General features: G+C 41.2%; 3 protein-coding genes across 3 annotated transcripts; 1 reads left to right on the forward strand and 2 right to left on the reverse strand.

Annotated features, from left to right (window-relative positions):
• Positions 1-115: 115 nt before the first annotated feature.
• Positions 116-5,501, forward strand: LOC109462695 (toll-like receptor 2). Its single transcript, XM_019759254.1, has 3 exons — positions 116-176; positions 3,997-4,047; positions 4,331-5,501. The coding sequence occupies exons 1-3, from the start codon at positions 116-118 to the stop codon at positions 5,485-5,487; spliced, it is 1,269 nt and encodes a 422-aa protein (XP_019614813.1). The 3' UTR covers positions 5,488-5,501.
• A 1,209-nt stretch (positions 5,502-6,710) lies between these two features.
• On the reverse strand, positions 6,711-11,257 carry LOC109462837. Its single transcript, XM_019759470.1, has 5 exons — positions 11,087-11,257; positions 10,645-10,680; positions 8,802-8,954; positions 7,916-8,040; positions 6,711-7,343 (listed from the first exon to the last, which is right to left on the reverse strand). Exons 1-5 carry the CDS (start codon positions 11,178-11,180, stop codon positions 7,233-7,235), a joined length of 519 nt encoding a protein of 172 aa, XP_019615029.1. The 5' UTR covers positions 11,181-11,257; the 3' UTR covers positions 6,711-7,232.
• Positions 11,258-11,756: 499 nt separating this feature from the next.
• LOC109462862 (COP9 signalosome complex subunit 1-like) lies at positions 11,757-25,172 on the reverse strand. Its single transcript, XM_019759500.1, has 16 exons — positions 25,018-25,172; positions 22,521-22,610; positions 22,066-22,166; positions 21,542-21,622; positions 20,955-21,125; positions 20,285-20,420; positions 18,386-18,463; positions 17,958-18,015; positions 17,751-17,836; positions 17,120-17,214; positions 16,308-16,413; positions 15,101-15,181; positions 14,549-14,686; positions 13,611-13,697; positions 13,381-13,428; positions 11,757-12,875 (listed from the first exon to the last, which is right to left on the reverse strand). The coding sequence occupies exons 1-16, from the start codon at positions 25,048-25,050 to the stop codon at positions 12,804-12,806; spliced, it is 1,461 nt and encodes a 486-aa protein (XP_019615059.1). The 5' UTR covers positions 25,051-25,172; the 3' UTR covers positions 11,757-12,803.
• Positions 25,173-25,297: the final 125 nt, after the last annotated feature.

Consider the following 25,297-nt stretch of genomic DNA (forward strand, 5'->3'; position numbering starts at 1 on the left):
ATGTAGGGGCCGCTGCGTGCTCTCACGGCGCTCATCGGTCGTTGCATCGCCGTCCATTCGCTCTCACGGCGATGGTAAGACCCGTTTCCATACCCTCGCCGAGGTGACGGCGCTCATGGCGCTCTCATCGCGCTCCCACCGCGCTCTGGTCAATCTCAGGTCGCAGAGAGAGCGCCGTGAGAGCGCCGTCTAAGTGGAATGGGGGTATTACAACGTACGATCTCTGTGCGATTGCCACTTTACCGTATGCAGGTCGTACTTACACGTACTGCTTACGTACGGGGCACACGCGTCGACCGTATTGTCTCGTACGGGGGTTGAATCCGCAGCCCGCACGCAGAGAAAGTTTTGCATGCACCTAAAATTCTACGGCACCTGTGCTTGAATACGGGCACGTAGGTTGTAACAAAGAAATTGACCTATATAGAGCTAGCTCTATGGAGCCAGTCGTAAAGGTAACAGGTAAGGTAAGGTAACAGCCGGACTGCCGAATATACATACCTTCACGTACCTAACACCTGCGTGCCGTGATGGGGCAATGCTTGGTCTGCTCTTCGGCATGCATAACATTCGCCACCCAAACATAACTGCGCGGACACAGAGAAGCACAGGTGCCGTACTTGAGAGCAGGCCACAGATCGACGGGTGTTGCAGCCGATAGACTGCTGTCCCTTCCGCAACAACACCCACCGCCGGTTTAACTTTTAACATCTTATTGGGAAGGTCAGTCTTACTCTCTGACTTCCTTTGTTAAATCTTTCATACCTTGCAATTGCATAGTTCTGTACGTACATCTTTATACATGTACGTGTAGGCCGTGGTTAGGGGGGGGGGCAGTACGTGAGCTACCAGCTAAGAACAGGGTTTACCGGCGAAGCTTTGGGCGTGGCATTCACCCTGGGGAGTCCTACTCAAAAGCAGCCCTCTTACACATGCCCTTTGTGTCTGTTGATAGTTGACTGCTGATTCCTGATTCTGAAAATTCTATCCAAACACAAGTAACATTAAATAGCCACACACACTTGTGGGGTCGTGTGGCGCAGCGAAAGAGTGCTCGACTCGGAACCAAGAGGTCTCGGTTCGATCCTGTTAGCTGTTAAACTAACAAATAGGGCAAGGGCGCATACATAAAGATGCAAAAACGACAGCGTTTAGCGTCCAGGGTGTCAGTTTCTTCCAATTTCCTAATTCACATTTTCCCCAAATTCTTCCTTTCACATGTTTTATGTGCACTAAAAACGCCTGGACCTTTTTTTCGGACTATTAATCGGAAATCAAGATGGCATCACAAAAGGTATCACTGTAAATGAACGAGACTGGAAACAAAGTCAACAATACCACGTAACAGTACAGAAAGAAGTAATGCTGTGTAACGGGCGTCTTTCAGTCAGTTTTCAGGACGCCACCGTTTCCGTCTTGGTGTAACTTACAAGTGGAAGGGGGGGGGGGCGTAAAAAAGGGAGTAAAAAAACAGGAATTTGTTCACGTGTGTACGCAGTTAACTGACAGAAAAATAATTACAGTCCACACATTATTCTTCGTGAAAGAGCTAATCTTCCCACGGGCTGAATATTTGGCCCCGCTAAGGCGTTCAAGATGAATGACGTTTTTTTATAATTGTTTTATTGGAAATTCATGCCCGAGGGCTAATTGCAGGAACAGAAGAAACATTTGCTATAAAAAAACAGACAATTAGTACACATAGAACTGCTGATAACTACTAAGAGACTACTAGTAATAGTATAGATAAACTACTACTAATACGTAGTGAAGACAGAGGAAGACAAGTGGAAGGCATCAAACTTTAATGTTACACACAAGTGACGTCACATTATTATGCCCTGTCACTTTTATTGAACAGCTCAATAGTACAGCAGCCGGAAAACTAGACGTCGTGTTTCTTGATAACTTCTTTGGTCATTCTGTTGAATCTTAGAAGAGACAACGAACACACACTTCAGCCGTATTTCGGACTAAGTCACGCTGACTAAGCCTGAAGCGCTCTGTACATTCTTGACTTTCTCCATGACAAGTCCTTTTGTTCTGAGTCTGATCCGGATCCTTCTGGCAGCGAAGTTTGCATACCAGCGCAGCGCACTGAATAGCTTGCCTCTGTTTACCATCACGCAAGAACCATTACCCAACAACACTGAAGAATTTTTAGAGTCAATATTGGCTAGCTGGTGACGTGAAAATGTTTATAAATGTGACATTTTGTCCTCCAAATTCGTAAGAAGTGGGTGTTCATCGTCTCGCATAGGATTGAACAGAATGACCAAAGACGTAATCAGAAAACACGAGGTCTAGTTCCCCGGTTACTTCACTACTTATTGAATACCACAAGTTACAGGGGGTGATGATGTTACGTCGCTGGTGTTTAACATTAAAGTTTCATGCGTTCCACTTGTAAGTTACACCGAGACGGAGACGGAAACGGTGGCGTCCTGAAAACTGACTGTAAGACGCCTGTTACACAATATTACTTCTTTCTGCACTGTTACCGGCCTCTTAAACGACATTACTTAGTACTTAACTGTTCGTATTTTCCACAGGTTAACACCTAGACCAATCAAACAAAACAGGTCAAAAACATGGGGTCTACCCCCGCTCTTCTCGCCGTCTGCTTGGCTGTGGTTCCAGCGTTCATCGCCCAACACGGACAACTCCTCCCATCCGTGTGCCAGACCTGGAACTCAACAACTGTCGTGTGTACAGGGGTATATGATGAATATTTCATACATCCAACCAAGGTGCTTCTGACCAAAGTGCCGCCTGGCATCCCTGAGTCTGTCATCACGGTGGATCTATCTAGTAACAACATAACTAAACTGTACAACGACTCGTTCAGTGGTTTAAGAAATCTGAAATCCTTAGTCCTGTATGGAAATAATCTACAGACGATCGAGGTTAGTACTTTCACTGGGCTGTTGAATTTAGAACGTCTTGATATCCGTGCGTGGGCTGTGGGTACGGACGATAAGGGTATGTATTCTCTTCAAAATGGTCTTTTCCAAGATCTGCGAAACCTGAACTATCTGGCCGTGGTGACCAAAACCGAGATAGTCGGTGAGAGAGTGTTCAGGGGCTTATCTAAACTCACGCAGTTAGTCCTCACTGTGAAAAACAGCAGCAAATTTCCCGATCACATTTTTGATTCTTTGACTTCCTTGGAAAGTATTGCGATAGGAGAATTTTGCACGGGCCGTCCAGTGATCCACATTGGTAGCAGATTCATACTACGACGCCTGCTATGGGCACCGCTGTACAACCTTAAAAAGCTAAGAGTCGTTCTTTGCCCACCAAGAGTCGGTGACTTGTACTTTGGACCCGTATTCAAAAACCTATCTAAATTACAGGCAGTAGAAATTTCATTTCCCGACATCGAACCTCCGATTTTCACTGTTCGAATGTTTCATTCGCTGTCATTAACTATGAAACATTTACTCATCCTCCCTGGGAATAGAGGGAAGATAGGACCCGGCTTGCTGAAGTCACTCACACATCTTCAGGAGTTAAACCTAATTATGAATTACAGATTTGGCATTATGGACGTTCTGCCTGAACTCGAATACACGCAGATTCAAAATCTGTCATTTAGCTTGCCGAAAATTGGCAAAATGATGACGTCTGATACTCTAGCGGGAATAGAAGGTCTGAAATATTTAAAAGGTCTGTTTTTGAATTTGGATGTTTCAGAAATTCATGGTATAAAATCTAACGCTTTTGTGGGTTTGCCACATTTACAAAAGCTGGGTTTGTATGGGAGCCGCATAGCCACTTTACAAAACAAGACGTTCAGCGGACTGTCCTCGCTCACTCATCTTTTTGTGAACTCCGTCAGTGCCTTATGTCAAGGCGCGTTTCAAGGACTGTCCTCACTCACTCATCTTGAGGTGACACATAACTCATTTTCTAGTTTGCCACAGGGCATATTCGAAGACCTGACATCACTTACTCATCTAGATTTGAGCATAAACAAATTGGAAACCTCTCAAGCTCAGCTTCCAAAGACCTTGGACTATCTTGATCTCAGTCAAAATAGTCTAACCACCAGATACAAAAGGGCAAATTGCTTCCACCCAGTATCATTTAACTTCAGTGGTTTAACAAGCGTAACTCATCTAAATTTAAGTCATAATGCAATTACCTTTATTGCCCACGGTTGTCTACCTTGGAATTCATATGCTACGTTTACTGTTTCCGTTATTGACTTAAACCACAACAATATTGGAATGTTGGATACCGAAATTTACTGCATGGCGAGTTTGAAGTACCTTGATCTTTCATTCAACAACATCAAGTCTTTTGATAATTTGGAGAAACAGGATGGCTGTATTAAATCAAACAATCTTGGGTCCTGTTGTCTACCGGCTAGAGACTATAGACATTGCAGACAACCCGTTTCTGTGTGACTGTAACTTAATGTGGTTTGTTGAGTGGGCCCAGCAAAAATACGACAGGGCGCCGAACTTCTACAACCCTTATCCTGACTTTGGTCGAAGCTACAATTGTTCCCTTCCAGCCCGTCTGCGTGGGCGACGTTTGGCAGACGGGTTGATGAAGGAAGAAGAGTCGAAAGACAGAAAGGACCCATCGGAAAGAATGTTCTTCGACATAGACTGTAGTCATGGATTCCGGCCCAACCGCCTCCTGGCTTGTGTGCTAGCTTCTTCGGGTATCTTCGTCGCCATGATGACCATTTTCCTGGTCGACTACAATATCGGTCGTGTTCAATACTACCTGTGGATGTTGGCTAAGTGGATGAGACCGAGGATCGGAGAGGAAAGGAACCAAGAGCCACCCAGATACACACACGATGCCTTTATTGCGTACAACAACCAGGACGTCGGCTGGGTTATACATGAAGCGATAGAGAATCTGGAACCTGACTACAGCCTGGTCATACACGAAAGGGACTTTGCAGTAGGCGCTCCCATTGTGGAAAACATTGCGGATGCCGTAGAAAACAGCCGGAGAACCGTGTGCCTCATCACCAGGAACTTCCTGAAGAGTAAGTGGTGCGAGTACGAGTTCCAGCTGGCCCAGTACCACATGTTTGAGGCCGGGGGAGGAAGGCGTCTCATCTTGGTGTTTCTGGAGAGGATTCCTAACAAAATGCTGAAACGGTTCCGCCATCTGAACGCCGTAATAAAGAGGGACACGTACCTGGAGTGGCCACACGACGTGCGGAAACAGCCGCTGTTCTGGAGGCGGCTGCGAGAAGCTCTGGGCGATCCTCTACCCCGGGATCCAGACCCTCAGCTGGAGGGACAGAATCCGGAACGGAAAATTCCTGAACAGCAGGCACGAGCTCCGATCGAGAATATTCCGGAACAGCAAGAACAGGCTCAGGTCAGGAACATTGCCGAAGTGCAAATACATGGCCCCATGCAAAATATTCAGGAACTGCAAGAGGAAATTCCATTGCCAGAGCCCAACTACCAGTGGTTTGGAGATAGAGATGACGTGCCTCTTCTACCACTATAGATCAAGTTAAAGTTTACTGAGTAGCCAGACTGTTGTTGTTTTGGAGTGTATGTTCGGTGATTCATTTTATAATTACTATTCCAGAAAATTGTATAAAGTCTATGCAACAAAATAGAGTTTTACTTAAAACCTAAACAGTTACTCTATCATACAGTACGTTTTAGAACAACAGTTCATATATAGTATTGAGGTTTTATATTCCCTTATTTACATCCAGATCTTTTCATATTGATTTTTTTATAACCCTGTATAATAAGCCTGTGGTGGACTGTACAGCAGTATGTGGTTTTAAATAATGATGGTAGGGTTAGGATTAGCTAGCATGCCTTTTACGAATTGAATGATTATACATCTTTTAACATTGTAGCATTTCGGCAATTCTTCTGTGTTGTAACATTTGTTCACCTTTTTCAATCTATAAGTGATAATAATTGATATGATAAATGTCATGTGATTTGGATTATTAAAACTGGTTGAATAAACGTCCGTGTTGTATGATTAATGAATCGTTTCGGGATAGGGCTGTGTACGTGTGGAATAAATCGTTTCGGGGTAAACCTTATCCTCAAAAGGCCCTTTTTCATTGGCAGAGGGGTGAACTTGATATACATGAGGCCCATCTTGATTGGTTGAAGGGAAATCTTGAGAGGCCGGCATTGATTGGATGAGGGGAATTTTGATTCTTACGAGGCCAGTCTTGATTGGTTGAGCAGAAACTTGATACTCTCGAGGCCCTTATTGATTGGTTAAGCTCAGGCGGTTGAAACCTGATACCAGGATCATGGAGGCTGGAGGGGGTTATACCAGGGCCATCTTAATTTTTTTAGGGGGAACTGGTTGAGAGGAGGTTGGTCTGCAGGACCGCCATGCTGGACAGAAACGAATGGAAGGGCGTTCAGAGGGGCATCTCATATGCCTATGAAGATGAACTTATGTAATAGCATGTTTATCTGAAGTGAAACCGACACTGTTAACTGTTAACGTTACCTGTTCCGAATTGTTTATGTTCTTGTCGTGAGCTAGCCCTTTATAATAGCCTCCGGCTAGTTGGGCAGTCCTGGCTGTATATATCTGTTTATACAGTCTAATAAATCAAATCAAATCAAACTGAACTGAAATTCACGAAAAAAACACAAAATACGGAAGTCTGAAATCTCTGATTTCTTCAACCACGATGGGCACTATTTTTTTTGTCTTGACAACTCTTTATTAAAAGTTTCTGTACATCAAAAATTAAAATAAATTCTAGCAGAGAATCAACCGGCACTGCGTTATTCGTCTTTCGCATATTCATCGGAATAAAAAGCAATCGAGTTCTATAGCTTATAACATGGGCAGATTTACCAAATTGCCCTAAAACTACGACCGTAACTACCCTTAGCTTTATTGGGTAGACGGCCGGGGTGGTCGTACATGTATAGTAGTCAGCTTTGCGCTACTCTTCAGATACGTTTCCTTACTTAGCAATCATCTATCCCCTGTTGGCAAGACTTTGTCATCAACATAATATAAATGACTAACGTTAACGTCGCGGCCACACTCGTTGTAGACTTTCGTACGATTTTGGTGTGAAAGAAGGCGGTGTCGGTGAGAAGTATCTAACACAACTTTTTTCGTTAACTAAATAGCTGATAATTGCAGAACTATTCTAAGAATGTTCTCAAAGTTGCATGAAACATGCACGCCTATCCCAAAAATCGCACGACGATCGTACAATGCATGGGGCTCTTAGCGTAACCGAGCCATCAGAGCTCGCTGTGCACGGTGGGTCTGACGGGGTTCGGTCTCTTGGCCTTGACGTGGGTCCCCTCCACGAACTTCACGTTCCCGTTATCGTCAACATGGATCGTTGGTCTCTATAAACAACAAAAAACGAACAAAAAGGTTAATTTCTGGCTTCTGTGGAGGATGCAATCCTCGGCTTTCTGAATTCCCCCATGTCGACCACCATTTTTTTCCTGCTGGCGGCTCCTAGTCAGGGGCGTCGACCTTCAGGTTCACCCTGTTTCCTTTTTCTGACCATTTGAACTTGTGTTCTTCTGTCTGTGAGCCTCCCGGCCACGTACTGTCAACGTACTATGTCAGGACAAACAGATACACAACCCAATAGCTCTACCGCCCAATACCTCCGTATTCGGAAGTAAAACGACCAACATCAATCAATCAATCAAACCGCAAGCATCAGGGCAGATGCATGGCGGCTGCAGACATGTCCCTCCAGGATGTTCTGTTTTCTGCAAGCGCTCTCCAGTCAGAATTTGAATATATCTGCATTATTTGCAGTAGAATCTGTAGACATGTCCAGACATGACCAACATCAATGACAGGAATCTATTACAGGTTTCAGAATGGACCACAGGAAGAATAGCTACACTTTGTACGTTAAATGTGTATCCTAATTAAGTCAAAGTCAATACGTATGTCTTACCTTGGGGTCGTGTTTGTGATCCGGCGCGCCGTGGCAGGCGTCCGACAGGTCGTGGCAGAGCTGCTGCTCCAGGTCGGAGTGGTCCGTGTTCATCAGCAGGCTCTCCACCGTACTGTGGTACGTTTCTGTGGATAACAGTTAATCGTTGTTAGTGATATAATCATAATGTAATTATTGATATAATTGTGTGACAGGTCGTGGCAGAGCTGCTGCTCCAGGTCGGAGTGGTCCGTGTTCATCAGCAGGCTCTCCACCGTGCTGTGGTAGGTTTCTGTGGATAAACGTGTCGTCGTTAATGATATAATTGAACTCATGGCATGTAAATGTTCGATATAATGTATTTATTTTATAAAGATTCTTTATTGACACAACAAAAATGTACAGGGACTTTTGTATGGTCTTCTACAACTAAAGATCTAACAAAGCTAAATACATGAATATGTGCGTTATGCACTAATCCAGACCAGTACATGCGTTTCTAGAGGATGAAACATTTTACGATAAGTGTATTTTAAAATGAATTCTTGATAAATCGAATATTTGTTAGTATTACTTTGTACTCAAATTCTAAAAACTGCTTGTAAATTCAATACAATTCAGGCTATATGTAAGTCTGCCGGTTGAATAAAGATTCGTTTTTTAAAGCACACAAAAAGTGCGGCAATAAGGGGTCTGACCAATGGGAGAGTGGCTCCATATTTACGTTTTTATTTTTTATATAAATAGAATATCTGTTACTGAAAATCACTAAGTGGGGGTTTCTAAAACACTTTACTTTTACTAAGGCACTGTATAGGGTTTTTCAGAATATGTTTACCGAAAAGCACTGTGTGAGAATTTTAAGAAAACTTTTGCTATCCAGTTCCCACTATGCTAGTTGACTTACCCAGCAGCTGCAGACAAGCCTCCACGTACTTCCCCGGGACGTACTTCAGTCGGTTGAAGTTGTCGTGTTTGCAGGTTGTCTCCATGGCCTTGGCCACTTTGTTGGCGTGAGACTGGTGCCTGTTGTCTTTAGACTCAACCACTTTTATCAGTTCTATACATAAAAAAAAAAACAACAAAAAATAATGGCTGCTCACTTTGCTTGAGGAATAATTCGCAATTTGTCATTTTCATAACTAGAAAACTAGACATCATGTTTATAGTTTTGCTAGCAATTGTCTGACAGTAAAATGTTACCTCGTATGATACATTACAAAATCGCATGAGCAAGGCTTTAGTACGTTTGGTACCTGCAGCTTCAACTAATTATTCCGCTTCCTTAGGACAACCGCATTAAACGTGTTACCGAGACCTTCTCACGAATGTATTGAATAGTGGTGTCTTTTCCCACCATCCTCTTTTAATTATGGGTTCACCACACCACGAAGTGGTGGTGAACCCATATTGCTTTTTCTGATGTTTCTTCTTCTCCTTCTCCTTCTCCTGCCATTTTTTAAATGGATTCAGCTTCTTCATTTTAGGGCCTAAGGTCCTGAAATTTGGTATGGAGGTACAGTGGGCAAATACCCCTAGGCGTTTTTTAAATTTTTGTGATACAGGCTTTTAGAATGGTTTTATTTGAGTTTTTTGGCTGTGTTATAGCAAATGTATTACTGTGTTAGTGTGCCACGTCTGGGCATGAGTCATCACAATGGAATGCAGGGCATCAACCAATAGGCATGCAGCTTTCCTCTATACTTCTTGCTGATTGGCTGTTGGGATTGAACTTGATTAACACCTGCACAGAGCATTTCCACCTGCACAGAGCATTTCTTGCTGATTGGCTGTTGGGATTTAACTTGATTAACACCTGCACAGAGCATTTCCATACTGACAGTATGTCTTTATTCAAGTGTTTTGGTAGGTATTTCAAGCTTTTCTGCTCCAGCATTGGAATGCGGGGCATGAACGTTTCTTTTTATTTTGAAAATCAACAGTTTGCATTATGCAATTAAAAATCCTAACCAATAAAGTAGGGAATAGCTATCCAACTGTTGTTTTAGTTGTATGTTACTTCATATTATAGTTATATCAATGTAAATCATTGTTTTCCCTTGTGTTTCTCATTCTTTCCCTGCCATGTCGTAAAATGTGGTGAACCCATCGCTGTATTTGCTGCAAAGCAAATATTGGCCTTTCTAGTTGTTAATTGATTTTAAAAAAGTCCCTTGTGGTGGTCACAAAGTCTTTTGTACAATTGTGAAAGCTTTGGCCCTGGGGGCAACATCAGTGAACACTAAACAAATCAACATAACATATTAGACTAAAAACCATCTGACTGTACCTACAAGATCTGAAGGTACCCTACGTCGAAACAGCCAAAATATGATATTCTACATACAGGTAACTTACCTAAACGCAATATTTAACATTAAGTGTAACTTACTCAGACGCTATATCCTACATGCGGGTAAGTTACTTAAGAAACCGTGTAAGTTACACCCACCTGTTTCGTAACGATAAACTCCAAGCAGGTATTGGGAGGCTAAATCGTTTCGTTTTTCTATCTGTCCCTTCTTGTTTTTTCATCAAACGTTAGGAGGTCGTTTAACACCGAAAAGTTTTGCTATGAAAAAAACACTTTTGACCGTTTTAGCCTCCCCTAACATCTGCTTGGAAATGAGCGCACCTAAGCGTGACAGAGGTGATAATACCTGTACACCACGTGACCTAGCAGCAGTGTTGTGGCTTATCTTCAGTGAAGCGTGTCATGAAAAATATCAGGTAAGCAAGACTTAACTCACCTTTCACTGTAGCTTTGCAGCCAAGGCAATACATATCTGTAAATGAATACAATAAAAGAACACGTTTAAAATAATCTTAAACAGGAAAGAGCCTGTTGTTACAGCGTTGCCAATGGTAACAGAGAAGTGGGTAGGGCCCGATTGACTGTAATAATAGCGATGAGACCGCAAACAATAGGGGTGAGCGATCCTCTGTCCCCAGCGCCGAAAACCTATGTAAACTTTAGGCTACTGTACTACGTAAACATACCCAGATTGTCGAGAAATGTTTCGCAAAGAAGATGCCATAGAACCAAACGAATATTTGTGATAATTTGCCAGAAGTATCGTAACTATGATAGCCTGACACTGACAACCCTTACTGATAAATTTAAACATGGCGTAGCCGCTTCAGCTAACCAAGACGCTACAAAAAAGAGAGAGAAAACAGACAATGCCTCACCTGCCGACATTTCAGGTGGAACACACCCGACCATGTCAACGCTGAGCACCAACAACAGTGCAGCGGCCGCCGTAAGAACTGGCAAAGTCCACATTGTAATGGTTCTGTCTTCCAGTGGATTTAGGAGAATTTTTTCAAGCCTTGTACTTCGGAGCTCCCCGTCTTGTGAAGTACACGTCAGCCGAGGGAAGGTGAGAGGAGCCGGCTTTGTCGGGAGGTAATCCTAGCATGTACCTGCCCAGGGGTCACGTGTCTTTCCCGACCGTACCATTGTAACGGGAAGGGAGATTTCGATGAAACGCGGTCCTCCCATTCTCTTAACTAAGACTTTAGGTTCTTGTTACATTAGAAGCGGAATTCCGTAGGAATAGGTTATTCATATATTATGGAGAGTCTGCTACAAAATTCTGACTGTATTCTGAGGCTGTTCTTAATTTTTTGGACCCATTCTAATGGCTGGGTCGAATGCTTTGCGTATAGTGACACAATAGGGGTTTGCGTGCGTGTATATGTGTATGGTTGTGTATGTGCCAATGCGTCTTTGTTTGTATGTGGGTGTGTGTGGGTGTGTTTTGTGTATTTGTGTATATTAATTAGATAATGGAACTCTGAGAGAAAATCAAACCTTCTGCTTCCTACTTATATGAATTTCATAATCTAACAAGCTCTACTAGTGGTATGGTTAAGACAAAGATACAGTTTTGTATATTATAAAGCAACACACTGAAACAGCAGGATATTTACAAAACATTTCCTGTTGGCATTTCTGAGCATCATACACTGCAGGACTGCCTTCATAGCTTACCAATAAGCACAAAATACTGTAACTACATTTACTTTCACAGCGGGTTTATTTTCAGGGTACCCCCTTAACACGAAATTGCTTCACCATATTCATGAATAAGTATTGTATAACTTATTATGTAATTATAATATATATAACTTTTGTATTTGTATTGACTACAGAATTGCTTCAATCTTTTAAAAAACTACTTCAAGCAATGTGAAAACCTCATTTCCCTTCATACTGCGAAATAAAACCACTGTGAAAGTAAACACATTTACAGTACAAACAAGTTACAAAACTTCTGAACTCTTGCACATGACTGAACTTCTTACTTTCTTTTCTGATAACTCTTTTAACCAATTAGTTCTTTCCACTGACAGCATTTTTGAACATGAATAGATGAGAAGCACATCTAAATGGTACGAAAAAGTAAATTATTATAATATAAAACATTTAATGCCTGAAATACTATTGTTTTGAATTATCTCTTGTTGTTTTTTTTAGTTACAAATATGTACTGTATCTCTTTGTAACATTTTTATTCTTCTTATTATGTCTCTATTATGATAATCAACACTCCAATGACTTTTGGAATACATATATATGCATCTAAGGCCACACCAATATAATTCCTTGGTTCTATGGGTTCACAGATATTTTCTATGTTAAATCTTTGGAGGAGGATATATGAAAACAGCAGGTTTCGATGAGAACTGGCCTGTCACTCTGTTCACTCCCTGAAATGAACCATTAAGAGTGATATCTCAATTTTCTAGCATTCGTTTTCAAAAGTTAGGAGCCCATAAAATCAAATTTGCGTGGCCTAGTGATGTACATCTGTATTCAAACAGTCAAGTTCATGCTTCTGTGTGGATACATCGCTAACGTGTTGTACACTGGCTCCCTTTTCTAAGCAGCTCATGTCTGAGTTTATCTGTTGCTGGCGTTTGTCCCAGGTGCAATGGACGCCTCTCCTCCAGAGGAACTGTCGTGGGGGGGACTCTGATGGGAAAAGAAGAGAACATTTCAAATTTCAAACTGATCTCGAACCAGTTTGTCTCACAGAAAAAAAGGTGCTATGTACAGCATTTACAGGTTCATTGTTTTTGTATTGTAATTTGGTGAAATTGCCAATACAATCTTTTAGTACAATACAACAAACAGTGGACCACAGCTTAGCGTCCAATCCTAACGACTGCGACCCTTTACAGTAGCGTGCATGTGGGCTGAGCGACAACAGCTGGGATTCAAACTTCCAATCTCTTGGTCCAGACGCAGGACTCTTAACCTGAATGTTGATAACCAACTGAGAAGGCTCGAACATTAAATGTGCAACAATATCAAAAGATTCCCTAAGGGGGGATGACATATTGTTAAACAAGAACCTCCAAGAAGAGGGGAGGATTTGGTTACCAAAGATTAACCTTGAAGTCAAGTTGGAAGTGATAAGGCCTAATTGAATCCCTGCATGACTGAGTATAAACTAAATAGGCAGATGTAGCCTTACCTTAACATGGATCTGGTTCTTCAACATCGCAGAACGAAGAATAAGAGCCTGCAACGAACAGAAGAGAGATATATTAAAAACTGTCATCTCAGAAATATTCATCTGTACTCTATTGAAGATGGGGATTGAGAAGCTTACAAACATATGAAGGCAAAAGGTTTACTAGTAGACTACACTAAGCACAGGTGCAGTCCCTTTGTGCCTTGCTAGGTGGCACTCATGTACTGTACCTTTGTTCTCCTCTGATAGGCCTTCCCCATGCCCAGGGCCTTCTCAAAGGTGGTGCTTCTCTGGTCCACATCACGGGCATACAGGATCTGTGTGGAACAACAAGAGGCTTGTATCATTACAAAACAGGTTACCACATGGTGCAGTCTCTTTGTGACTTGTGGTGGCACCCATGTACAGTAAAAAGCAATTTTTTTCAATGTACATAACATACTGACATAGCCATTCTTTATTAGTATCTTAACCCTTGTCCTGCTGGTATTTTTACACAATATTTTTCAATAATTTCATGTCTAAATCAGGTCATAGACCCCTGACTTTTTTTGCAGGACAAGTGCTAGTTGAAGATTACAAATCAATCTGAAAAACAATTTTTTTGTACACGTATTATACAAGCCCCCTGACACCCCTCCTCGGTACTGCAGCTGCATGTTTGTGTGGTACATGTACCTTGTTGTGTGAGTCGATACTGACATAGCAATTCTTCAACCTAGTTGAAGACTACAAATCTGAGAAGCAAACAAATACATTATTTGTACATGCAAGCCCCCTGGCACCCCTCTTCGGTACTGTAGCTGCATGTTTGTGTGTTACATGTACCTTATTCGTTATTGTGTGAGTCAATACTGACATGGCCATTCTTTATCTAGTTGAAGACTACAAATCCGAAAAACAAACTAATACATTTTTGTACACATGTTATGCAAGCCCCCTGGCACCCCTCCTTGGTACTGCAGCTGCATGTTTGTGTGGTACATGTACCTTGTTGTGTGAGTCAATACTGACATATATATATATATATATATATATACCCATTCTTGATACTAGTAATGTTGAAGACCACAAATCTGAAAAAACAAACAAATACATTATTTGTACATGCAAACCCCCTGGCACCCCTCTATGGTACTGCAGCTGCATGTTTGTGTGGTACATGTACCTTGTTGTGTGAGTCGATGCGTGCCTGTATCTGTCCGTCCAGGATGAGCTGCATGAGTTCATCCTCCAGGGCTGCCAGTGTGGTGTTGAAGGCTGCCGCCATCTTACGCATGTCTGCCGACATGTAAGGGCTGAAGTACTGCAGGGAAATACAACATCATGAGGCCTCTGTTGGTGTTAAGTTGGTTTGTTTAAAAAAACACACATTGTATGATGGCACTGGCATGCCTCACCAGTGGGTTCATCAGTTGAACTCCACCCGTCATTGGAAAGTTTGGTTCAATATTCCCTCGGGGTGGGGGGCCAGCAACGTAAAAAGCACCACCACCCACTGGTGAGCTGTCTCCATTAGTCCGGGCGGTTGACTTTTTCAAAACAACATTCGATTCCTGGTGCAGCGTTCGAAGTTTGAAGCAGGCAACATACTGTCTCACAAATTTGTGGAATAAGAAGGTACCTGATATTTCCAAATTGTCAATGAATTGAGCGAAATTATCACTACTTTTTTTTTACTTGAAAAATTGTGAACTAGTAACTGTTTTAGTATCCTTACCTGAGTGAGGGCACGGTTACGGATCATGGTGTACAGACTGTTGATATGTGGAGACAGGTACATGTCCAGTAAAAGGTGGTCCTGAAAAAAAGAAATCAAAATTAATTTGATCATATCTCACTCCATATCACAGGTACATGTATAGGAGGGAAATATATTCAAATTTCTTTCTCTGCCATTTGGTAAAATTATATCATTACGGTTTCAACTGTCACTTTTCAAGTTTCTATACTTCACTCCATTACCACTGGTATATGAGGGGAATGCATTGTTTTTCCTGATGTTTCTTTCTCTCCTCCTTTCATTATGGGTTCACCACACCACGAAGTGGTGTGGTGAAACCATATTGCTTTTTCTGATGTTTCTTCTTCTTCTCCTCCTGCCATATCTTTAAATGGATTCAGCTTCTTCATTTTAGGGCCTAAGGTCCTGAAATTTGGTATGGAGGTACAGTGGGCAAATACCCCTAGGCGTTTTTTAAATTATTGTGATACAGGCTTTTAGAATGGTTTTATTTGAGTTTTTTGGCTGTGTAATAGCTAATGTATTACTGTGTAAGTGTGCAGTGTTTACCACATTTGGACATGAGTCATCACAATGGCATGCAAGGCATCAACCAATAGGCATGCAGCTTTCCTCTATTCTCCTTGCTGATTGGCTGTTGGGATTTAACTGGCTTAACTTCATTTACACCTGCACAGAGCCATGCCATACTGACAGTATGTCTGTATTCAAGTGTTTTGGTAGGTATTTTAAGCTTTCCTGCTCCAGCATTGGAATGCGGGCTATGAACGCTTCTTTTTATCTTGAAAATCAACAGTTTGCATTATGCAATCCTAACCAATAATGTAGGGAATAGCTATCCAACTGTTGTAGTCTTAGTTGTATGTTACTTCATACTATAGTTATATCAATGTAAAGCATTGTTTTCCCTTGTGTTTCTCATTCTTTCCCTGCCATGTGGTAAAACGTGGTGAACCCATCGCTATATTTGCTCCAAAGCAAATATTGGCCTTTCTAGTTTGGTTAAAAATTATTATAATAATAATGGATTCAACACTTTTCATCCAAAATGACCTGAAAGTAACCAAATGACATGGGGATCGAGTGGGTAAATTTATAAAAATTAATGTAAAATATGCACAAATTTATATTTTCCCACCATGAAATATGACTTGAAACAAACCAAGATGGCAAAAACCCTCACCTTGATCTCCTCCAGCTGCTTGAGACAGGAGGCATACTTAGACTCACTGAACTTCAGGATGATGTCTCTTAGCTGTGGCTCCAACTCTAGGAACTGCTTAAAGGAACTGTAGAAGATGGGGGGTAATTAAGTAATTAATATTTCTACTTCTACACGATACTAAGCAACACCCCTCGCGGGGCCTAGTGCTTAGGGGAGTGGTCCTTCCCCAGTGTGACCAGTGGTGGTGGTTAAAACAAACAAGAACAAAAACAAGTGCAGTGATTATATACAGAAGTCATAGCTAGGGGTTGACCACATTCCTACAGCTGGGTACAGCTAGGGAAGCAATATTGTTTATTATAAACTTTTGCCTGAGGACTAGTAGTAAGAATAAGCACAAAAAGAACAATCATGTATTAAAGAAATACAAACCGTAGTAATTAGCAGGGCCCTCTTTTTTTTTCATACCTGACAGGTAACATTGAAACTTACCTGCACCATACAATCTTTTCCTGCACCACTCAGACTTTGAGTGTTATTTGTGTATACATGTAATTACAAACCTTCAGTCCATTGAAATGATTATTTTGACAGGTTATAATAAATGCTACATGACCTTTGTGTCCTACACTGTACATTAGTATTACTTTAATAAAACCTTGTCACTAAGAATTACAATTCACTGGATGACTACTATACTCGTGGGTATCTCTGTTGCAATAACATGTCATACACATGTACATATGTCACATTCGATTACAGAACACACACATTAAATAAATGACTGTGACACCTTGAGGCCCTGTGCACCAGACATTTCAGACCCTCACCTGCTAGAAATGACATTTTTCTGCAGTTCCTGTCGATCAAACGTAGCCAGCGCACACAGGCCACCGTAGATGGCTACATTACTTGGTGACAGCATCTGTGGACAGGGAATACAACAAGTTTCAACATTTCCAATTCTGTAGAACACACAATACAATAGGATCCATGCAATAATACATCACGATACTGGGTTTGAAATCCTTTCTTAGGATACCTACACTGGCGCAGGTAACATTGAAAATTATCTGCACAAGACTAATTTTACCTGCACCACTCAGAATATAGGAAGTATGGATCATACTAAAAACTGTACAGAAACTATTTGCAATTTATTTCTACACTTCATACGTGGTCCAGGCATGACCTATATACAAATTTTCATGTGCATGTTTGGTTTTAAGATGAGTCCAGTGCAGGAACAGGCTACATTATTGTACAGGTTACTTTAACCAACATATTAGAGAAAGCAAAAACATTCAACATTACAGAACTACCAGAATTTAGTATTAGCATGCATATGCTGTTAAAACATAAGTCAAAGGTTAGTAGTCTTTTAAATAACAATAATAATGATCTATGCTTGACCAATTCACAATAGCTGCTTACACATAATACAATCAGTCATGTACTTACATCTGGGAAGTCACAATGGTCGAAGGAAGCCTGCAGAAAGTACTTAGCTGAGGCCTTGTATTTCTTGGTGGCCAGCTCTGCCAAACCTGGAATTGTCACAATTCAACAATGTTGTCATTGAAATTACAAAGGAAATTAAACTTTAAAGCCAGAATTGTGACCAATAGTTCTATTTACAGTTACTGATTTTAAAACAATAATACAAACCTGCAGCACACTTCAGTTTGGTGACTACTGACTGACTCTGGCTGTCTCGCTCTCCTTTCTGTAACAAACACAGATAATAATCAACCTTCAGAAAAGCCATGTGACAAGTCCCACTGGGTCAGCCTACTGAGGAAGACCAGTGAGAGTGACTGGTCGAAAACTCTAGGGGAGAACATTTATCTTTTTGTGTTGGAACAAAATAACTTTCAACATGTAACTACAGACACAGATGAACTTTCATAATAGATTATAATCAATTCAGTCTGTCATTGTCTCTTTTCAAAAACACTTATGAAGACATAATCAGGCAAGTTAAGAAATCACTGACAGCAACCAAATTTCTAGTCATACAGTATATGCTAGTAGTGGCCATTTCACCAAGTTACTTAGTAGCAGAATTTCGACAAACGAATTTTGAAAGGACTTACCTCTGCAATTTCCGGCGTAGCTTCAGCCTTGTTGACATAACTCAGCACATGTGGCCAGTTCTGCAGTAGTATGCTCACCTGTAAAAAAACAGTACATGTTTTCCCATGTTGACTGCAAAAGGGTTGCTGATTGCAGTTGGTAGCTTTACAGAGGGCCTTAACAATAGTACGTAAAACTGGAGGAGTTGGCTAGGTTTCACTGTATATGATATAGCTTGATGAAACTACTATGTTTGTATATTATTAGTAGATGTAGGAACACAGGTGCATGTAGGTGTAACCAATAGGACATTCACCTAAATTTCTCATTGCAATATTCTGGCATGTTTACAAAACACATTACAAAAGAATTCAAAGTCATTATCAACAGTGTATAAGCACAGGCGCTAGGCCACCGAGTTTTTGTTGAGATCTAACAATACATGTAACGTTACATTGTTTTGTAAACCATTAAATAAAATCCTTATTATTGTTTCGCGCATGTTAGAACATACACTGTGTCTACTCATTCAGCCCGTTGCCATCACAATACAGTGGTCCTTTGAAATATTCCCAAAAATCATACAGTCACATAACACATAACACCGTGAACACGGCCCGTTGAAAGGTTCCCTAGAATCATACGTACACTGAACACGGTCACAAACTGATGAGGATTCCAAAGAACCATACGAACAGATACCGAAGTCTCCCGAAGATTGCCGAGAGCCGAACAGCGACTTCCGAACGCTTCATCTTGGTTAGGTACTTAGTACTAGTATACACTAGGTGCGAAATGCCATTTCAAAAGACCCTATTTTCTGCGAAATGCCATAAGGACAATAAAAGTCTTGATACTATCTATAATCAAGGGGTAACTAAGTAGCCATGTAAACTTTTTGGGGGTATGATACCATATTTTAAAGAAGATATGAAGCATTTTGTAAAGTCCAATTTCCGGCGAACTGCGTTACCAGGTCGCTGCTGTACAGGTCAATGACATCATCGCTAGCCAATCAGACGCACGATAGGCCCACATTTCCCGCGCGGTTCTAAAATGTAAACGCACACAACTGGCTACATCACCCGACAAGAGTCTTGACATGCTATGTGTAAATGTACTCTAAACACGTCCACAAACCCCACCGACATGTTTTCAGTTCTACATATGTTTCCAGGCATGAGATTTGGAAAGTGTAGTTGTGCCCAATATCTCTAAAATGTACTATATCGTTGTTTTCTGAGTCTGGGGAGGCAGGGACTTCACACCGAACGTGATTCTAAGTCACATTTTTGCTGCCACCCCAGTTGGTAACGCAGTTCACGGGTAGGTGTTTCCTACCCTGTCATCTTTTTGAAGTTATCACCGCTAGCGCTAGCCCCGGCTTGGGGTTCTATCGAGTCGAGCAGCGGTTTTGCGAACGCATTCGAGTTTGCGAAACCTGTTCTATTCCCGTCGGCCTTTGCGCTACCCTGAACGCCAATGTAACAGCTGAGTAATGAGTGTGCTTTTTATTGTATGATTCAGCGGACCAAGTACCCAGCAGTATGTATTATATATGTATGGTTCATTGTACAGAGAATTCTAGGGAAATTTTTCAACGGACCGTGTTCACGGTGTTATGTGATGAGTGTATGATTCTCGGGACGGGAATCTTTCGACGGACAGTGTTCACGGTGTTATGTGTTGAGTTCATGACTCTTCGGATCCTTTCAACGGACCGTGTTCATAGTGTTTGTGTTCAGTGTATGATTATCGGGAATCTTAAGCTTGTACGGAGTGCACAGTATACGAGTGTTCATAAAACAAAGCAACAGCGATCTCAACAAAAACTCGGTGGCCTATCGCCCATGGTATAAGCTGTTCCTACACATTATACACATGTACATGTAATCCTACATGGGTATTCCATGCCATACCTTTATGACATTGAGACACATGTTGACGACATGTTTGGCGCTGGTGCAGTAGTCTCGTGCTCGTGAGTAACACTTCAGCGCGTTACTCAGGTCTCCACAGTCCAGGTAGTGGTCACCTAGGTCATCATGTCCACGGCTGGAAGGGAAAAATGTGAAACTGATCTCAAAACAATTCAGCTCAGGGTGTGTGGACTGACCAACACTGACCCTCTGGACACGGAGATGTGGTGTCCAGGCTAGCCGACTGCTGCCCACCCCTGAGACAGGGAAGCCAGCAGCAGTATAATCAAAGCCAGGATATGTATGTATGTATGTATGTATTTATGAAGAGCTAATCTTCCACTGGTCGTGACAGAGAAGACAGGCACTTACTTAGTAATGTACATGTATGCTGAGTATTCACAGGTTCATTGCACCAGGGAAATTCCTCTAGCTCTTTTTACCAAGTACAATGAACAGTGGGCGACGGCTTAACATCATAATACACCTATAAGGACTGTGACCCTTTCCATCAGCTGGGATTTGAACTCACAACCTCTTGGTCCAGAGGCAAGGTTTCTGACCACTGGGATGCATTCTACCTTTGGACTGTAACTAAATGAGGTAAAGAGCTTTGCATTTTTTCAAGATGTGCAATTCTTTTCCACTCACAACAGTACAGGTATCTCACCGAATGCTTTCCTTGATGGAGTTTCCCTTGTAGTTTTTTAAGTCAGTGTCCAGCTTCTCTAACTTCAGAGCTGCCTTCTTGGCGGTTGTCTCCACCCAGTCTGTGTCGTATGGTGGAACTCCTAATGTCAAACCTGCCACTGCGTCAGGCATGTTAGCCACTACACCAGAACTGTGGAACATGCACACACAACAGATAGGAGTTTTACAAATTACATGTATCAGAAAATAGTTTCATCAGGTTGGTAAAGTATAGGATACAGGAGTTTTCTTTTACACAACCAAGCTTGTTTCTTGGTTGTGTAAAAGAAAACTCCTGTAATAGCTGTATCAAATTACATGCATGTTATATCTCTCTAACCAATCGTTGGTAATCTCTCTAAACTAGTCGACCATCTAACCAATGAATGATGGCCATGATGACGCAACGCATAAAAAAAATCATACAAAATGTGGTTAGTGCACTAGTCCAACATTTTTTAAGGAACTTCTACATAATTTCACAACACCTTACATGGGGTGAAGTTATACTGCCTGTATTACACTAAAATTCATTTTTAAAAAAAGCTTAAAAAGATTTTTTCCCACCTGGCAGCTTCCTGTAACTTCCTGTGGACTTGCTGGTACAGGTGGACGTTGTAGGTTCTCTGGACATAGTGGAGAGCCATCCTATACAGTCAGGGGTACAAACAATCAACATCTTACAGTAACAAGGGAAAGCAATAAACCAATCCCCTCTCTCTTCCAATCAAAATGTAGAAATACAAACTGGCAACTGTCATGCATAATTCTCATTGGTTGAACCAAGTGCCTACTCTCCAAGCAGAAGTTTGGGTTTTGGGGGTATTTTGAGCGTGTTTTTAGGCTTTTTTATCGGGGTTTCTCTTTTGCACTGGATTTAAAAATCCAGTGCAAAAGAGTGCAATGCTATCATTGGATGAACTGCTAATTTATATAGTGATGGACAGACAGGATTGGTCCATTATCGTGATGATAGTCATAACATGTGACATGTAACATCAACCCCAATAATTCTACCAGGTACCCGTTAAGACAGCCACAACAAAAATATGGTGTTATCGTGTCAGGGCTTCTCATTAAGTACTGCATACCTGAGAGCCTCTACTTTGAGTGGAGGACAGTGGTCAGCGATGAACACCAGCCGCTCCAGCCGGGCCAGACCAGTGTACTGGGCAGCATACGACTCCAGGTCCTGTAGGAAAGGCATCAAGTTCAAGTCTTAAATTTTGTGTCTGATTCAAAGGGTTTCTTCTGATTTTAGGGCATGAAGTTCATCATTGGGAAATTTACACGTACACAAAACATTTGTTGTGCACATAAACATAAGTTGAAGATACATGTAACTGTCAACAAAAACGTACTGCAAACCTTACTCTCTTCAGAGCTTAAATCTATTTAAATGCAATTTCTATTTACATGTTAAGTATTTCCAGCCTGGACATTAAATTAATTAAAATGGTTGATTATGCCATGGCTGGCAGATGATATGCTGCCTTGCACCCTATCCACATCAGTCTAAGGATCCAAAATAATGTGTAGAAGGTACCAGTGAGCATGACTCCACAGTGAAGGTGTGTTCTGGTTGGTTCTCGTTCTCCTCAGGCGGGGCGTCAATCTGCATGGGCTCCACTGGAGGCTGGAGAAACAAGACTTGCACTTTTACTCAAATCTGCCAGGTGGTGCTGCTCATGCCAAAATTTAGACTGGTCATTTACTAGTACTGACCGATTGGTGGGTAACATTGGTTCTCTGGTTTTAAAAAAAGTACAGTGTTGAATTTGAATCAACATGAAAACGTCTGACTATGAGGGGAAAGTCTGTAACTTGGTACACACAGTTACAGTGAGTGACTACAAATGTATACTGTTAGTGTAGACCTTCAAATACTCGAAGTACTTTTATTTTTGCCGTCTTTGCTGCCATTGCAAAATTATGGCACCACAAATATGAGCTTCCATTGTACTGTATTACATGTACAATGTATACTGTATTGCAGAGTTCTTCATACATGTACTAGTACTTAATTGTACTACAAAATTAAGTCCATGCCAAAATATATAAATTTACAGAAGCTCTGAGGAAGGTGTCTGATAGACATCGAAACGTAAGCAGGTGAGAACCTTACTGGTTGTGTTAGAAGAAAATCCTATACCCTATAAATTTACAGTATCAACTGTAGTCAGACTTAATTAAGTCTCGCTACTCCCAGCTTTCTATCTTAATCTTCAAAATGTCCATGAACCCAGAAAATAAGGGCTGGAAGGTCCATTTGATTTACATTTAATTTCTTTGCATGGCATGTAATTATTCCGATATCATGATATACAAGAAAGTACTGCGAATGAAAAAGAATTATGTTCACAATCTTACCATTACGACGTGACCTTCGAAAAGGTGAGATTATTAAGTCCAAACAAATTCACTACCGGCGTCTGGATGCATATATCTTTATCCCCATTCTGTATACAGTTACGGGACAGAGAGACTACGTCTGACTGAAGTTTAATTTTGTTACTTAGATGTTTATGGCGCACCTTACAATAAACCTGCCAGTTTCCCAATGTTATTACAACGTGCAATGTATATAAATGTACCTGCTATATAAGAAATGGCTACCATGTAATTCAGAGGTTTAGGCTAGTTTATTGGTAGTAGAATTTTTACAACCAACTCTTGCAATTGGCATCAGTCCAACAGTTAGTTACTGCAGAAGCTTTGGGTTTAGCATTTACTTCTGGGTATTTTGGGTGGCACAGGTGTCGTCTTTTTTGTCTTGAGTTTGGGAGTTAAGGTAGCCAACTTTCTGATGATTCTGCTACACTTGTAATTTGAAGTGAATCACCAAGGCTGGACTGTGTAATTTGGACCATCACACACCGGGGCATGCCCCTATTCTCTTTTGAATGGTGTGGTAGGTTCTTGAACGTGCGTGGGGTGTGGCTCTACAAAACACAGGACTTTTATTTACTACTGTAGTATCGTCTTATCCAAGGGACCTCCCTTAACCAAAGCAAGGTATTCAATAATTTTTCAACAGTTATGGATTTTTTGCCTGTCGGTGCACATTGCTTCAGTTGCACAGTGGGTGGGTGGTGATTTTGAGAGTTGATTGACAGCAAAGAATTCTGTTGTACAGTAACTATGTGACAGCAGGCTTTTAGCTAGGGGGTGTCCAGGGTGTCTTTTGGACGCCCTGTACTGAAAATAATAAGAAATTGGACGCCCTACTTTTTTTGTAGGACACCCTAAAGACGCCCTATTTTTTCCACTCCCAACCCTTGCCATGCACATATACCTCCCTTCAGCCTTACTATAAATACAAAAGTGCTGGTTTACTGAAGGAAAAAACTCAAATTTACACCTGAAAATGCAGTAAGTAGTGTTTGAGAGCATTATGAATTTCAAAAAAGCCCCCCTAAAATCTTGCACTCAGCACGTCTTCACTGTGCATAGCATACAATAAAAAAAATGGACACCCACCAAAAAAATCCTAGCTAAAAGCCTGTGTGACAGTAATAAATAACATGCATATTCACAATGTAATGATAATCGTCATGTGCATAAAACCTTAGAAAACATTTCAAGTGTATAATTTACCTAAAATATCTATTTCATCTATTTCTATTTTATACAATTAAGATACATGTAAGTTACATGTAATTACATTACTGAAAATTTGAAATGAGCAAAATCATATGTTGGTATTGGAAATGCGCACTTTCAATTTTTTTAACTGACTTGACCTAAGATGTGACAGTTCTAACTGGTTAAGAAATAACTGCAGCAAAATATGAAATATCATAAAACGAAAATATGATCTTTACGAACAAGACGACTGAAATAAGTCTAAACTGAACATTACTGTTTACCCACTCTTACAAAGGAATACATACTAAATATACAGATAGACAATACATGTTGCAAAAAATCATATCATACGACACACAGTCTGAAAATATTCCATGACTGAGTAAAATAATTTTGGCCCCCCTCCCCACACCACCGCCACATTTACCGCATGCAAACACTAACATTACACCGACCTGGAACAGCATAGACTGTACGGGAAGGGGCATGGTCCTTCCTGTACCCCTTTAGTACTCGAAACGCTGAAGTAAAACAAAACAGAAAGTCGTGGACAGTCTGGTCACAAATATACCCGTTTGGTAAAATAGAATTCCTCCTACTTCGCCCGGCATTGGTGTGAAATAGAAGCTAGCCGCATATTTGCGCACACAATACGTTTTAACAAATAAATTGTTCAAAAACTGTTTTTCTATAACAAAAACAAACATTTTACACCAATAAACTCTCAAAATATAG

The sequence above is a fragment of the Branchiostoma belcheri genome, unplaced genomic scaffold (assembly GCF_001625305.1).
Source record: "Branchiostoma belcheri isolate BF01 breed outbred unplaced genomic scaffold, Haploidv18h27 scaffold12, whole genome shotgun sequence".
In the NCBI taxonomy this organism is placed as follows: domain Eukaryota; kingdom Metazoa; phylum Chordata; class Leptocardii; order Amphioxiformes; family Branchiostomatidae; genus Branchiostoma; species Branchiostoma belcheri.

Bases quoted from the DNA above. Each gene is read 5' to 3' on its own strand.
- LOC109462862 (XM_019759500.1), bottom strand. From the start codon at position 25,050: ATGCCCCTTCCCGTACAGTCTATGCTGTTCCAG. The intron at 22,167-22,520 runs GTACCTTCTACA...CCTTTCCTACAG, and splicing joins CTGTGGAGTCATGCTCACTG to GACCTGGAGTCGTATGCTGC. The intron at 15,182-16,307 runs GTGAGGGTTTTT...TCTTTTTTTCAG, and splicing joins AGCAGCTGGAGGAGATCAAG to GACCACCTTTTACTGGACAT.
- LOC109462695 (XM_019759254.1), top strand. From the start codon at position 116: ATGGCGCTCTCATCGCGCTCCCACCGCGCTCTGGTCAATCTCAGGTCG. The intron at 177-3,996 runs GTGAGAGCGCCG...AAACCTCTCAAG, and splicing joins CAGGTCGCAGAGAGAGCGCC to CTCAGCTTCCAAAGACCTTG. The intron at 4,048-4,330 runs CCACCAGATACA...GAAACAGGATGG, and splicing joins TCTCAGTCAAAATAGTCTAA to CTGTATTAAATCAAACAATC.
- LOC109462837 (XM_019759470.1), bottom strand. From the start codon at position 11,180: ATGTGGACTTTGCCAGTTCTTACGGCGGCCGCTGCACTGTTGTTGGTG. The intron at 8,955-10,644 runs GTGAGTTAAGTC...TTTTATGTATAG, and splicing joins CTGCAAAGCTACAGTGAAAG to AACTGATAAAAGTGGTTGAG. The intron at 7,344-7,915 runs GTAAGACATACG...TGTTGTTTATAG, and splicing joins ATCACAAACACGACCCCAAG to AGACCAACGATCCATGTTGA.